General features: G+C 38.6%; 1 protein-coding gene across 1 annotated transcript in view; it reads right to left on the reverse strand.

Annotated features, from left to right (window-relative positions):
• Positions 1-5689: 5689 nt before the first annotated feature.
• Positions 5690-14510, reverse strand: part of SIM1 (SIM bHLH transcription factor 1) — a gene marked incomplete at its 3' end in the record, with an annotated part of 49259 nt that continues 40438 nt past the window's right edge. The window contains exons 10-11 of the mRNA XM_081998259.1: positions 9676-10081; positions 5690-6420 (exon numbers count right to left, since the gene is read on the reverse strand). Of these exons, the coding sequence (XP_081854385.1) occupies positions 5690-6420; positions 9676-10081 (1137 nt within the window). The remainder of the gene's footprint in view (positions 6421-9675; positions 10082-14510) is intronic.

A 14510-nucleotide genomic window follows, 5' to 3' on the forward strand; every position in this document is an offset into this window, starting at 1 on the left:
TATTTGAAATGCTGGCAATCTGTGTCTTTTTTTCCATAAATATAACCCATTGGTTTAAAGCAAACAAGAAATGCTTCATTATGTCTCAAGTGCTTTTTTTGTTAGATTAGTATATTTTATGCATTGAAATATTTACCTCGGGAAAAAGTTGCAGTGCCTTAAAATTACTTTTCCTAGTAGACTTCATTTCCTTAGAAATGTAAAGGTGCCAATGTTTTATAATGTGTAAGCAAGATTATGTCTTGCATTTCCAAACTTCCCACCATATCGGTAGCGGAAAAGAAAAAAATGCATGCGGTCCAAATTGCAATAAATAAGAACATTTTAAAACTGTATTTTGAACCCTATAACAATAGGATATTGAGAACTCCGTGTGAGAGGGGAGTTAAATACTGAATACGATGAGACAAAAAGCTTTGTTTCTTCCTGTATTTGATCTTTCTTTTCAAATACAGCTTCATAGGTGGAGTCATAAATTACCTCTTTTCAGAAAAGGATGTATTCCTAGCAACTTAGAGCCAGATTTATCCACAGAACACTTGTATACATAAGCTAAATGCCACAGTGAAGTTTAACCTCACATCAATTTTTTTTCATTAATAAATGCTCTAAGGAACTGTGAAATGGAGTCACACTAGTGCTCTCTGTTCTGAACAGAAGACTAGTTAATTTTTTTGTCTTCAGAATAACAGCTCAGTAAAAATACTTTGCTAAAGCCTCAACTACCCCTCTAGCAGGCTTTACTAGCACCAAACTGAAAGGTCGTAGAAAAAAACTCTGGGGGTTTTTGTTTTGAGTTTTTTTGTTGTTGGTTTTGTTGGGGTTTTTTGCTTCTCAGTGCATACAGCAGAAATATTCAACCATCAAAACTAACTGTGAATAAAACAAAATAGATTCTCCTCCACACTGTGGAGGTGTCTGGAGCTAATCCAGTATACCTCCAGGAAAGCATGTTCATCCACCGTTGCTCCCCATAACAAAGCCTGTATCGCCTTTAGACCTCTAGGTGTTTTAAGTAAACTTCCAACCCATGGAAAGAACAGAGCCTGAATCCATTTGCCGCCAGGCATTAACTATAGCCACCTTAAAATAGACATAGCTAGGTTTAATCCTGGAACTGTGTGCTCTAATCCCCATTACATACAGCTTTGTATGCAGAAGTTCTGAAACCAGTGCGTATGCCACAGCTTTGTTGCTTGACTGAAAGGTTAACTGACCTTCGGAACAGCCAGCCTGATTTTCTGGGGTGGCTGAGCCTTTTCCAGAAATACTATGCGACCTTTTATTTTTTCCCAGCTCACTCAGGATGTTCATATAAATGAACATATAGTGGTTAACATACTTAGGACATTAATGAATAAATGCTGCATGTCCAGAGATAAAAATGAGATTCAAATAAGAGTGATTAAAAGAGCAGATTTTCACTGTGTAACCTGTGGTGGTATTGCGACACACCAACAAAAGCCATTTAAAGCGTAAGAAACACTTCTGGAGCTCTTCAGTGCAGAGAGATGCACTCATTCTTTCAAAGCATGTATGAATAACCTCTATCATAGAAACACAGCCATTACAGTTACTGCCTTCCACAGTTTCCATACTCACATCTTGAGATTAAAAAAAAAAAATCACAAACAAACCCCAAACATGTTGCCAGTTCACAACAACTTAGCTTTTTTGCTCTTACACATCTTAAGTAGTACCTTACTCCACAAATATTCCCATTTCAGTCAATGGGACAAGTTGCTGAGTAAGGTTCTTCTTCTAATTTAAGAATAGCTATGCAAATTTGTCCAAAATTACAAACTCCATGCCCCTGGGGTGTAATTTTGTATAAAGCAGAGGGATCTTTTTTGATATATACCAAAATATAGCAAGATATACCAAAATCATAATGCACCAAAATCATTATCCACCATCCATTGATATCAGTTAGAAATGGTTTGAAAGAGCTGTGGTCACGCTGTATTTGGAGTAGGTACAAAATATTCATTTGGTGTCAATAGCAAAACACTGTTATCTTAGAGAAATGATGCAACACAGCAATTTATATTACTTCTGTTCCAAAACACAATCTACATACCTTCTTTAAAATGATAACCTTTAGCTAATGTGATACATTTGAAATGTATTTGGTACAAATGCCTTGCATTTTTCAATTTTGCAAAATATCTCATCTGATTTAGAAAAGGAAGAAACAAAAATAGAAGAAGATATCCTTGAAGGATACTAAATGAAAAATTGAATTAAATAAATATGTAATGGAAAAAATAAGCTTTATACCATATTGAAAAGTACATGTTATATGAGCTGCAGTGATATTATATGCTATAATTAAGATTGCAAACTTGTTTGCATGTAGCATGTAGCATGCGGAGTCTATGTTTACAGCACTCAATGCTTTCTGTCAATTAAGAAGAAATTCCTGGCTATCTAAAGAAGCAGGATGGCAAATTAGCTGAAAAAGGCATCTATCTCTGGCAGACACTACTGAAGTGCGAAGGAGTGCCAGCTGCTGGAATCCCACAAGCGGAGTGAGCATCAGCCTTTGCTTGTAGCACAATGTGGCTGCATGTACGGCCCTCTCTACTGATATATTCCATTCATTACAGTGCATTTTGCTGCATTTGTCATGGTAGTGGACTGGAACTATTGAAAATAGAACAAATAACTACAGTTTGGGAAGTTTTATTTTGGGATCACAGTAAATAAGAATGGGGAATTTTTATTGCATAGCACACCGGCTTTTTTCCTAGGTGAAATCATACAGAGTACAAGCATCTTATATTGTGCCTGTTTGTTTTATGTCTTCTATTTTTCAAAAGTGCCTGTCAGAATGAAAATACAACAGTGCCCAAACTGTGGTTTCCTGACTACTTGTGGCCATTAGACCACAGCCAGGGAACTGCAGCTGGTTTGCAGAACTGTATTGCCTTCAAATTAAAAGCTTGATAACAGAATGCTTGATGACCCCAAGAAACTTGGGTGCTGACAAAATCATCCAAACAGTTCAGGAAACCCTTCTGTAATACAAAATAATATTGACACTTAGACTTATTTTTTATATGTACTAGTAGGAATAATATGATACCATGTACCTCTACTCTAATTCGCTTTGCAAATTGTATTTTAATACTGTACAGTGAGACTCCAAATACAAGTTTATTCATATCATTCATAGGAATAAGTGAAATAAATATGTATCCAGAACTAGATTTATCAAAAATACTTTCTCATCCCTATGCTTTAGGAATATATACAATTGTTGGGCTGAAAGAAGTCCATTTTGGTCCATTCCTTCCTCTGAGTTAACAGTTGTCAATGTTTTTCTTCCCCTTAATTATTTGCCTTGTTTTTATCTTAAAACTAACAAACAAACAAACAAAAATCTCTAGCTGCTTCCCTTTATGACTTTTGTTATTCATTTGGCACTCATTCAAATAAACTTCTTGCTATATCATTTTGTTCTCTTTTGCCTTGGTTAACATTCAATGCCCTGTCTCTCATTTCTGCCGCTAGTTCAAATAGTTTTAGACCATTATTTGTCTCTCCTCTGTGTGGAGCTTGGTGCATACCAGTGACATTCCCCCTGACTCTTTCCCCTTACAAAGATGACAGACCCAGTTTATTTAAAGTTTTTATTAGATCTTTCAGTCTCTTTATCTTCTGCTGAGCTCTGCTCCACCTTTTCTATTATGAGCTTTAGATAATAAAGACCAGACTGTGTTGCTCTTCCTTGTGTTCAACGTACATTTCACCAGGAGTGATCACACTGCAGTCAACAGAGATTGCTTATGGAGTAAGGTACTACTCAATTCAAGATTCACAATCTGCCTTGGAGTGATCAGGACTATACACAATATTCCAAGTTCAGAGAGGTAATTTCCTCTGCTTTCAAGTACATCTCTACTTACGTGCCTTATAATGTTATTATTTAGCTTTTGCTTCTCATTAGTTTTATTTGAAAATAGATATTTTTAACCCACCCATAGCATGCTGGTTTATATTTAGTCCCACTGATGACTCAGTCCCATATGTCAAGCTTCTTAACATTACAAACGAAGCTAGACTTAGTGCTAATCTCATTTTAGTAACCATCTCGAGTCTCCTTACCTCTACATTGGTAAAATAGGGAGTGGTGGTCCTGCTCCTGTTGCAGTCAGCTTGGAGACTTCATATAAATGCCACACAAAGAAGGACAGGTCTAGTAATTGTGCCTACAAATGCCCTATTTTACTTTCTTTTAGCATACGTTTTTTATTTACTCTTTTCCAATCAATTAGTGTCTCTTTGTTCATGAGATTATTAAAGATTGCAAAAAGTTTTTCTGCCTCTTTTGATGTCTTCTATAATGCTAGGACAGGCCCTGATAATATCAGCATTCTTAATACAATTGAATTTCTTGGAACCCTGATTTCCCTCAGTAATATTTTATGTACATATGACTGATTTTGATATCCGTAATATGTTCTGATATTCATTAAATTTTCTGCTGTAAGCAAGAAAAGAATGCATATCCCTTTTTCAAAGTCATACCTATTACTTTACTGTATGTCAGATAGAGTAGTTACAATTTTCTACACTTTCTTATTTTACTCCAAAACAGAAGACAAACCACCATACAGTTTTTGTCTATTCTTGTCTCTCATATTTTTACACTTATGCAATTGCCTTTATATTTTACAGCAAAATTTCTATGATTTGATCGACTTCTGTGTTTCAAATTAATTCTTAATTATTTGGCCACTTGGGACCACTTTTCCTTATTTCATAATTATTCCTAAATGGCATACATAGCCATAGGGTTAAATGTGTTTATCTTGGACCACTCCTAATTCCAGCCTATTCTCCTTGTTTCTCCTGACAATTTTCTCCATTTCACTCCACTACCCACCTTGTGTGACCTTTCAAAAGTATGAGGACAATCTCCCATCTCTACATCAAAACAACCAAGCCCTATGTATTTCTCAAAACTATATTGAGAAAGTCCATCTTTCTTTTAAATACAGTAGAAGTAAATATTTGATTGTACTAATCATAACGATACTGCTCCTTTGACTGCTTTCAAGTCAAGCGTATGTAATAGCTATGCATGTGAGTACACAAGGAAATAACAATTGTGAGGAGTTATCTCTTCTTTCTCCCCTTTTTGATTTTGTATTTGTTGGCCATGGATGCTTTATACCATGGAGCAGCGTAACATACTTGGCCATTAGGGAATAAACAGATCACATACACAGAAGGACCCATTTTGAAGGAACACGTTCCAACTTTCTGTGTAAAAAGAGTGCATAGCAGTTTTGTTGGCTGGGACCTGTGGGGCACACACAGTTCAGAAGGTTTGCCCTCGGCACTGTTTCCAAAGAACCACCTCTTAGACACCATGTGCATAAAATGCTCTGCTAGCCTGCCCCAAGCGTTCCCTGCCTAGACCTCTTCCATCCTTCTGACATTGCATGGCAGCAACTTTGAGTTTAGCTCCACTCGCTCTAACCCTGCATGCCAGTGCTTTTTTATTTTTTAAAAGTAATGTGTGTTAACTAACTTATCCCCCCAAACCTCAGGTTATTCTTTCTAGTGCACTGTGGTATATCAAATGCTGGTAACGACAAGGGCATGAAAACATAGAATATCTTCCAATTAGATCTCAAAGGTTATTTTTTAAAGCACAAAAGTTTTTAGAAAAAAAGTGTCAGCTTCCATTGGTTATTATAACGGATGTTCCCTTGTGTCCTTGTGCTGGATCTTGCTGCATCCTTAAGTGAGAAGTCACATCAAAGTGTGATCCATTACAGCCTAGTGAATAGTTTCTAATGGTTTCAGTGTCATATAGATGCTCCAGGGCATATCCAGTTAATGTGTAAGCATGCTTATCAAAGTACTGCCTGTGGGAGCTGTAATAATTCGGAGAGGCTGCTGGGTGGTCCCCTGGGGTTTGATGAGGGGACATGTCTGAATGCAGGTAGTCTTTAGCTAGTACCAAACTAGATTTTGATATTCGGTCAGAATTGGGGCTGCTTATCCTAGACAGTGTCGTGGGGCTGTTGTCATAGTCATTTTCATGTGGGCTCATAATCTTTCCATCTTGTTGCTGGATGTGTTCACAGGGAGGAGTGTTGGCAACCGTTGGGACGCGGCAGACTTCCCCTGCCAACTGCTGCTGAGGGTAGTTTGCAAAACAGATAGCGTGCTTCTTCCCTGTGCCATTAATGGAGACCAGTGGATCAGGGGTCGTTTTCCGCAGCTGTAGTCTGTTTTCTTCCTCTTTAATCATTTGCTGGGTGGCTCTTATTAGAGTTTCAATTTTGCTGGGCTCATGTGGGCTGTTCTGATATTGCTCAGTACGGTATCGGTCACCTGATTCGCTGGCAGAGCCAGGATCAGGTGAGCTAACGACGCTGTCCTCATCCCAGTGTCCTCTCCCTAGGAAAGAGAGAAAGGGGACAAGCATTGAGGTTGAAGGAGGCAAGCAATCTTGAAGAACAAGTACTCTGAACATTATTTTACAGACAGAAAACCAAGACAGAGGCAAGTGACTCGTAACAGTCACCAAAAATGACCACGGTAGACCCCTTGCTTTTCAGTGACAACCTCTAGTTTCCAGTGTCTGCACAAGTAATACAGCTGAAAATATACAAAGAAGAGGTCTAAGCGCCTCAACACAGACATCCAGTGCCATCTGAGATGCTCTAGGGTAACCAAGCATCTGCATAGGCCCAGCAGGTATGGTACCACTACAGGCACTCTATCTTTTGGAGCAACGAGACCAGGTAGGGTGCCCTAGGGTATGTCAAAGTGCCCTGGACACCAATGTTCAGGCACCTGACCCCTCACTACCTCTTTTCACCAACAAAGCCTGAGTGAATTGGGACCATGGTGAAAACAAAAATCTCAAGGAATTACGAGTGTACATGACTTCAGGGTGTCTTCTTAGCCCTTTCTAGGAGCTAAAACACAAAGAAAGAAAGCATTGCAGAATAGTTTGTGGCCCCGTAGTGACTTTACACAGGTTACACAACAAAAAATAAACAGAATTAATGATACAGTTTTTCTTCTTTAGAAGCTTAAGAACCCATAGCTGTTAGACAGGGTTACTGGGAAAACGTGATGTCGTATCCCAACTCATAAATATTTGCTTTTAGAAAATACAACTATGTTCTTACCTCTCTCTAAAAAATAAGGCCCATAGGCTCAGAGAAGTTATTCAGCTTGCATGTAGCTGAAAGGATAGAATCAGACCTGTCAATCCTCACTAGGAAGAAAGTGAATGACCCCCACACCTGAACAACCAACTAAAGCCACAATATAATAGTGCTTGATAAAGGATTTGCTGAGATATGTGCTTGAAGGAGGGCATGTGTTGGACTTGCGCAAATTACTTAACGATGCCTTTGCCTCAGCACATAGGAAGTCCTCTTTGGGTATGAGGGCAGTTGAGTTGATTGACAGGACTCCTCAAAGCAAACCCATTTTCAGACTGGCACAAGTAGCTCCCCCGGCTCTGTGTTGGGTCATGGCATACAGATCTCTTTGGGTGGCAGACCACTATCGCTGTGTTGCAGAGTTCATAACACAATCAGTGATGGGTTTCTGTAATAAATATATCCTGCCCTTTGTAGGTAGAAGAACTGCACTGTGGAGTATCTCACGAGCATAATTTTATCCTTCACATCCTCTTAAGGTCTGGGCCCAAAATGCCAGGGCCTGGAGGTGGAAAGGAGCTCCAGCCACCAGAGCACATGGTACATCAGGCACACCGTGACATGCTGGGCAGCTGGGCAGCCACGGCTCTAAACCTCATGCTCAGTTTGTATCACTGCACAGACCATATCTGCAGTGTTCCAGACTTCTTAACAGTGACCAGAAACACATGGGCTTATATGCAATATCCAGGGCCTGCCATACTGGTCAGCTAATGGTCATTACTGTAAGGCAGCTCTGAGCCAGAACTACCAGAAGATACAACAAAAGAACAGAAAATGAAGAAATTGTTTTCTGCCCAAAGAAACTGCTCTGACACAAATGTTCACATAGTATTGGCAAAAAAACTTTCATTTGTGAGTGGCCAAGGTTTGAAACTGCCTAAGTCTAAATGAAAATGGCACATTTGCAAGGGAAGCTGAGATGTTCTTCTCCTCAACAAAGACCAATATGTCAGGTCTTCCTCCCATCAGCTCCCCAAAGCTACATGCAGACTGAAAGCCTACTGAATCATATAAGACTTGATACAATAAAGAAAATAATACCAGCACCTGGAATTACAGCAAAACCAAGGAACAAACTAAAATCAAATTATATTATCCATTTGCATTGATTATCCTTGATAAAGGTATGGAATAAATATTTAACACTTTTGTATTTGTGCCTCCATATGATATTTCTACATTACTCTCTTTTTATGCTCAACAAGAATTACCATGCATAGAATTTGCCAGCAAAATTATCATACTTCACTCAATTCTCTTTTTTGGAGAAGAAAAAGCTAGAGCAACACAAGTATGACAGAAGTACAGAACAGACAGAAGGAAGGAGGTGTGTTCTCACAGGAAAAGCTGAGAACAGTCCTCATAGCAAAATTTAGGGCTCCTTTTCTTTCCTCATTTTTCCTCTAATGGTATTTCCTAGAACCTGTTATTTAATCATTTTTCTAATCTCAACATAATTTTTCTCAGATTGGTGTAAAATAGTACAGTTCTTTTTGATTTCCAAAGCCTCATTCTGCAAGTCAATGGAATGGCACTAATGTAATTAGCTTTTATGCGTTCTTTAGCTACAACCTACGTTTTGACAGATGAGGGCAGTTGAGTTGGTTGACAGGACTCCTCAAAGGAAACTCATTTTCACACTGGCACAAGTAGCTCTTGTGTATTAGCTATTCTAGTAGAAAAAAATTTTTTATGCTGCATCTATACTTACAACCTTGAACTTTGACTTTTGGGTCAGTTGCAGTCTTTCAACTCTCAGCCTACCCTTTAAACCCAAGGACCTCTCGATTTTTCCAAACCCAGTATCAGCCTTTCACTGTGACTTTTTTTATCAGCTTCAGCCTCTGAAGATGTGCTAATGGACTGATTTTGCAACCTGCCAGACAACAAGCAAGGCTTCAGGATGGAGAGACTCAAATTGGCTAAAAATTATAGCTGGGGATAAAAGTCTGAAACCAAAAGCAAATGTTATTTTGAAATGCCAATTTTAAATAAAAATAAACAGCGAATCTTACAGATCTAGTAATAACCAGTGCAGAGAAAAAAGTCATTTGGAGAACAGTTTCTTTTTGTAAATATCGAGCCTTGATTAACTTTAATTTTTCTGCTAAATATGTTCCACCCAAAGTAGTTTGATCTTGAGTCAAATAAATAACCCATTTCTACCAAGTGTAAAATTTTGTTATATTTTTAAGATCATCCTTAAAATCTCATTGGTCAGATATTTTCACCTTAATTTCACAGATCAAAAAATATACAACAAAATTTTATTTTGCTGCATACAAGCCAGACTCTCAAACCCAACTTAAATTGCACGTATTCCTCATCTCCACAGATGTGATCTCTGAGACAAGGACACGCGTCAAGAGTCTCTCATTTTTTGTCTCTCACATGAACAGCTGCATGTTTACATCATGGCTTTGTTGCCTTATCTGAGACAGTGCCACTTCTGCAAATCCTCGTTATCTCTTACCATGAATCCTGTGCACCGAAGTTATGTGGGGCATACTGTTTTCATACGCTTCTCTGCTCTCAGGGGATGACTTAGTAAGGGGCAGTGCGGAACGAGAACCCCACCAGCTCTCCCTCCCTGGCTGCGGCGTGCCAAGGAAATACCGGCCAGCTTCACATCTGCCGCCTTCACAGGCCTGGGTATGGAAATGTCTGTCATCGGTGAGCCTGGGGTGGTCGAGTGTAAAGCCATAGCAGAGAGCACTGCGGTCTGAATACTGCCTGTAGGCACAGGAGACGTCGTGGTGCTGGGCGCTGGGTCTGTCGGTGGGCTCCAGCAGCTGGGGAGAAGCCGTATCGGTCAGGGGGCTCCCGCCCCACTGGCTCTCGTGGTCAGACTCGGATCTCTCCGTGTGAAATCCAGAATACTGCAAAACAGGAGAAGCAGCAGAGAGAGAAATTACCACGCCGGGCTGAAAGCTGCAAGTAACTGCACTGAAAGGACAGAGTATGCATTTGATGGGGCGTTTTTTGTCAGTGTGCCCACACGTCTGCACCTTCTGATTGGACTCCCAGTCCTTTCCTGTACAACACCCTGTAATGGGCTCACAGATGACAGGACAGACCTCATGAAAGTCTAAAACATCCCATGTCGACCCTTAATAGCCATCTCCTTTATGATGTGTAATATTAGGCTCAGAAACATCAATGTTGCAATTCAATATTTTTTTAATATGTCCAGGTTTTTCTTATTGCTTTGAAAGCTAGTGCTTATGCTCAGCAACGGTGTTCCAACACTCCGTGGCAAAACGCTTTCAAAAGGGACCAAAATACTGAAATAACATTGCTCCTGGAGCATTCTCGCATGTCAAATCAAAACTGAATGTATTTCAAGTTCTTTTTCTGAGGTTTCCCTCTCTTTTCCTCTTTTTTTTTTTGTTGTTGGACTTTTTTTTTTCTTACCTAGAATGGTATCTTGGAACTTCTGCTGTAGATCCTGGGACTACAAACAGTACTACAGAGTAAAGCTCCAAAGTGATGGCAGGTCGGTAGGAAGCTAAAAATCACAGCTCTGTTGCAATGTGGTAACAAGGACAATCCAGAAACTATTTGCCAGAAAAGGTAACTGCTAACCAAAGCAGGCAGAGCGCGCATTTGGTACCCTGACTTAAGCAGGGCCTTACTAACACAGAAGCAGCAGCTAGCAGGCAGCTGGAAAAGCAGACAGGATAGGAACATGAGCATTTGTTTAGAGAGAAGTAAGGGTTAAGTTAAATGTCACAAATTTCTAGATATTGTAATGAACGTTTCAAACTTTTAGATACTTTTTGGGACAAAAAAAAAGAATGCTTATTAAACCTCCTAGGGATTTAGCGATCTCATTTTTAAATCTTTTTATTTATTGGAACTGTCTGACTCCATGGAACATCTTTAAATCAATTTCACCCGTGATTATGGACTGGGATGAGACCAAAGCTGTACATGCTCACCTCTTCAGTACTGCACACTTGTGTCACAAATCAATGTATTACAACATGAAACCTTGGAATTCTCCCATTCCATCACTCACCTTCCAGATGCCCACTCTGCCTTTTCTTTTAATATGCATTAGGCCTCTCTCCTGAAAACATAAGCCTACCTTCCTTTTCGTTAGATTGAGTTGCTATGAAACTCCTCATTATCAGCCAGGATCAAGGTTTTATGCACTTACCGATCGAAAGTACTGACCAGATGTTTGACTTATGGAAACTTAAACCATCTGTGCAACATCAGTAGTGGAACTACTTCATTTTTGGCATTTAATTGGGTATTTCTTCAGTATTCCAGTTTGTATTTGTGAATACCGTTTGTTAACACAACAAGTTATTTAAAGGAAAGAAAGAAAGGGTCGTGGCTTCGAAGAGCTCAATTATACTTTGTTATTAGTTGTCAGCAGAATACCTGTAGGCAAAAAGCCTCCCAGTAGATATAGAGGAGGCCAGCAAGTTAGTACCACCATATTCCTTGCAAGTTTTAGAGATGAAAGGATAAATCTGACTTTGAATAGAGGTAAGATGGTTACAGAGCCACTTTAAATGCCAGTAACTCAGCATACATCGACTAGGAACTTTATTCAGCCATCACAGTGTTATGTGACCAATTAGAATGTCTAACACTTCTGTTATCCTTTCAGATATAATGTCTTCAAACTGCTTAGTCACAAAGATGTCTTCATAAATACTGACTGAATCATTGTAAACTTTTTGACAAAAATATATAGACAAAATTCAGCTTTTTGTTAAAAAATGTAAATTACTAAGAAAATGTTAACTATTAAATTTTAGTTAAAATGGAAATTCACAAAAGGAAAACTACTTTTGTAACTGTTCTTAATTTTAGAAACATTTTGGCACTCTTTTTGGATTTGACTTTAATAGACTAGATTTTTTAATTTAAAAAGTGAAGCTGAAATATAAGATAATATAAACATAAGTGTAATTATAAAAAGTTAAAAGCTCATTTATTCTCTTATTAAATACAAAACTGATAGTATGCATTTCTTGAATGAGGAGGATGAGGAAAATTCATTTATAATAATACAATGAAATTTCATTTTTCGCACAGTTTATGATGAAAATAAATGCCATAGATTCTTTCAAACTGAAAATTCTTAATCTCATTTAGCTCTAATAGATATTCTTCTACTAGTTCTCTGTTTCTAAGGACATCAGGATTCAACTTAGCTTCTTCTGAAGGGAATTTCTTCACTGAACTGAAAACGTGCACCTTTTTTTTTTTTTTTTAAATCATGGACCTAACCACAAAGGATTCAATTGCACAGGCCTTCATACACTTTTCTTAAAGAAAGGGAAAACATTTCAAAGGGTATATGTTCAGTATATCAGAAATGTACCATGTAATGTCATATAACCATGTAGTCAAGACCAACAATATTTCATGCGTATTCTTTGTACTCGACTTAAATGATGATCATTTGAGATCTCACCCGCAGCAGCTGCTAGGCCATGGACAGAATTAAATTAACACAGTGAATTTCTTGTGGTCCATATTGTCTATCGAGGTTTGATGCGACTGCTTATTCTTAAGGTACAACATAAGCAGACATAGGCCAAAAATATGTCTAATTCCCTTTAAAGATAACCACATCTCTCTTTGGCATCATAAGGCTGCCTCTGCCGCTGCAGTCCTACCACTGCTTCTTCTGGGAGTCTGATGTTGACGGGTGGAGACTGCAAGTACGGGCACGCGTGATACATTGACGGGGGTAGAAATGGAAGGATGATCAAAGATACTGCTTTGCTAAAATGGGAGTGGAAACACTATCCCTCAAGTCAGAATTAGCTCTCATATGCCAAGTGATGAAAGACTGGAAAACAGAATCAGATTTAATGACCATTATGGTCAATTAAAATTAGTGAAAAGAAAATATTTGATTTTAATCCCAGTCCTACCTCACCAGAAATGTTTTCCTTTCTGCTAATTTTCACCTTCTGACTCCTATCAGGCAGAGTTTATTATTTTTGGGTTTTTGACGAAGTTTAACCAGCAGACGGAAGTTAAACGTGATAAAGAACTTCAGACAGGCAACATCTGAAATCGCTTCACGTGATTTCTGAATTTTCTGGCATAAACGACAATAAATAAATTAAATGGTCCTCCAGCTGGTTTATGGAAACCGAACTGCCACCTCCAGAGACTAGAAATTACTTCCAGAGTGCTAATCCAGTGTACCCTCACAGTGAGAGCACACCAGCAGGATTAGCACAGGCTCAGAAAGGGGCTATAGGCCATCACTGATGCTCTTTTCACTCCAAAAAAACACTTCAGGAGAGCTGAAGGGGCAAGGGAATAGGAAAGTATCAATTCCACGTCTAAGAAGAGCTTACTTTATGAGAGCCCGTGGAAGTGTATTAGGCCCGCAGACAACTGTAATATTTCTCGGGTGAGTTTCTTTGGCCTGACCCTTCATTCCTACAGGTGTCTCGCCGGCCTGAGCACTCGTCCTGTCGTACGCAGCAACGTCAGCCTGCTCCACACACCGTGCCAGATGTTCAAACAATAGATGTTATAGATACCTAATTTTCTGGCAGCCTATTCGGGTTTTTATCATTATAAACATTAAATATATATTGGAACCCTCTCAGAGTCCCCTTTTCCATAAGAAACTTTCACTACATCGGCATTAGCAGCTTTCCTCTTGATTTGTGTCTTAACCATGAGAAAAAACATCACAGATGCTGGCTGCATTGTACTAAGAACATATGCATGCTTTTAAATCACTTTTATCTTACTTTTTACTAATGTAATCCTGAAATGTAAAATATGTTCTTTTTGCATTCACTATTATAGGCAGAACAGATGGTGAAAGGCTTAGATTAAAGTAATACAGCATGTCCATTAAAATAACCCCCACTGCTGGTGACTCTTCACCAGATCAGGAGTTATGTTTACTATAAAAAGAAGGTTTTGCTTTGTTTTTGAGTACACTGGAAGTTGCCAAAGCTTTAGGCTCCAGGAAGAAATGAAAAAAATTGAAAAGAAAAAAAGCTGACTAGAATTCAGCCTGATTCTGTTATCTTTACCCGTTGGCGATATGCCCAAAGAGGGGTAGACTGCAGAATTAATCCAGATTATCTGCTTAAAGTAGCTATAAAATCAATTTACCTCCAAAATTAATTGTGTGCTAAATTAGTAATTATTAATATACACCTACTAGAAAATGTTATTACTTCCAAAAATTCATGCATGCTTTAAGACACACCAAAGCCTCCATCCAACAGCTCTTGAGTACATCCTTACTTGTATGCGTGTGTTTGTTTTATATATATATAATATTTATCCAAGAACTAAAATGAG

The sequence above is a fragment of the Phaethon aethereus genome, assembly GCF_964289735.1.
Source record: "Phaethon aethereus genome assembly, chromosome: 3".
Classification (NCBI taxonomy): domain Eukaryota; kingdom Metazoa; phylum Chordata; class Aves; order Phaethontiformes; family Phaethontidae; genus Phaethon; species Phaethon aethereus.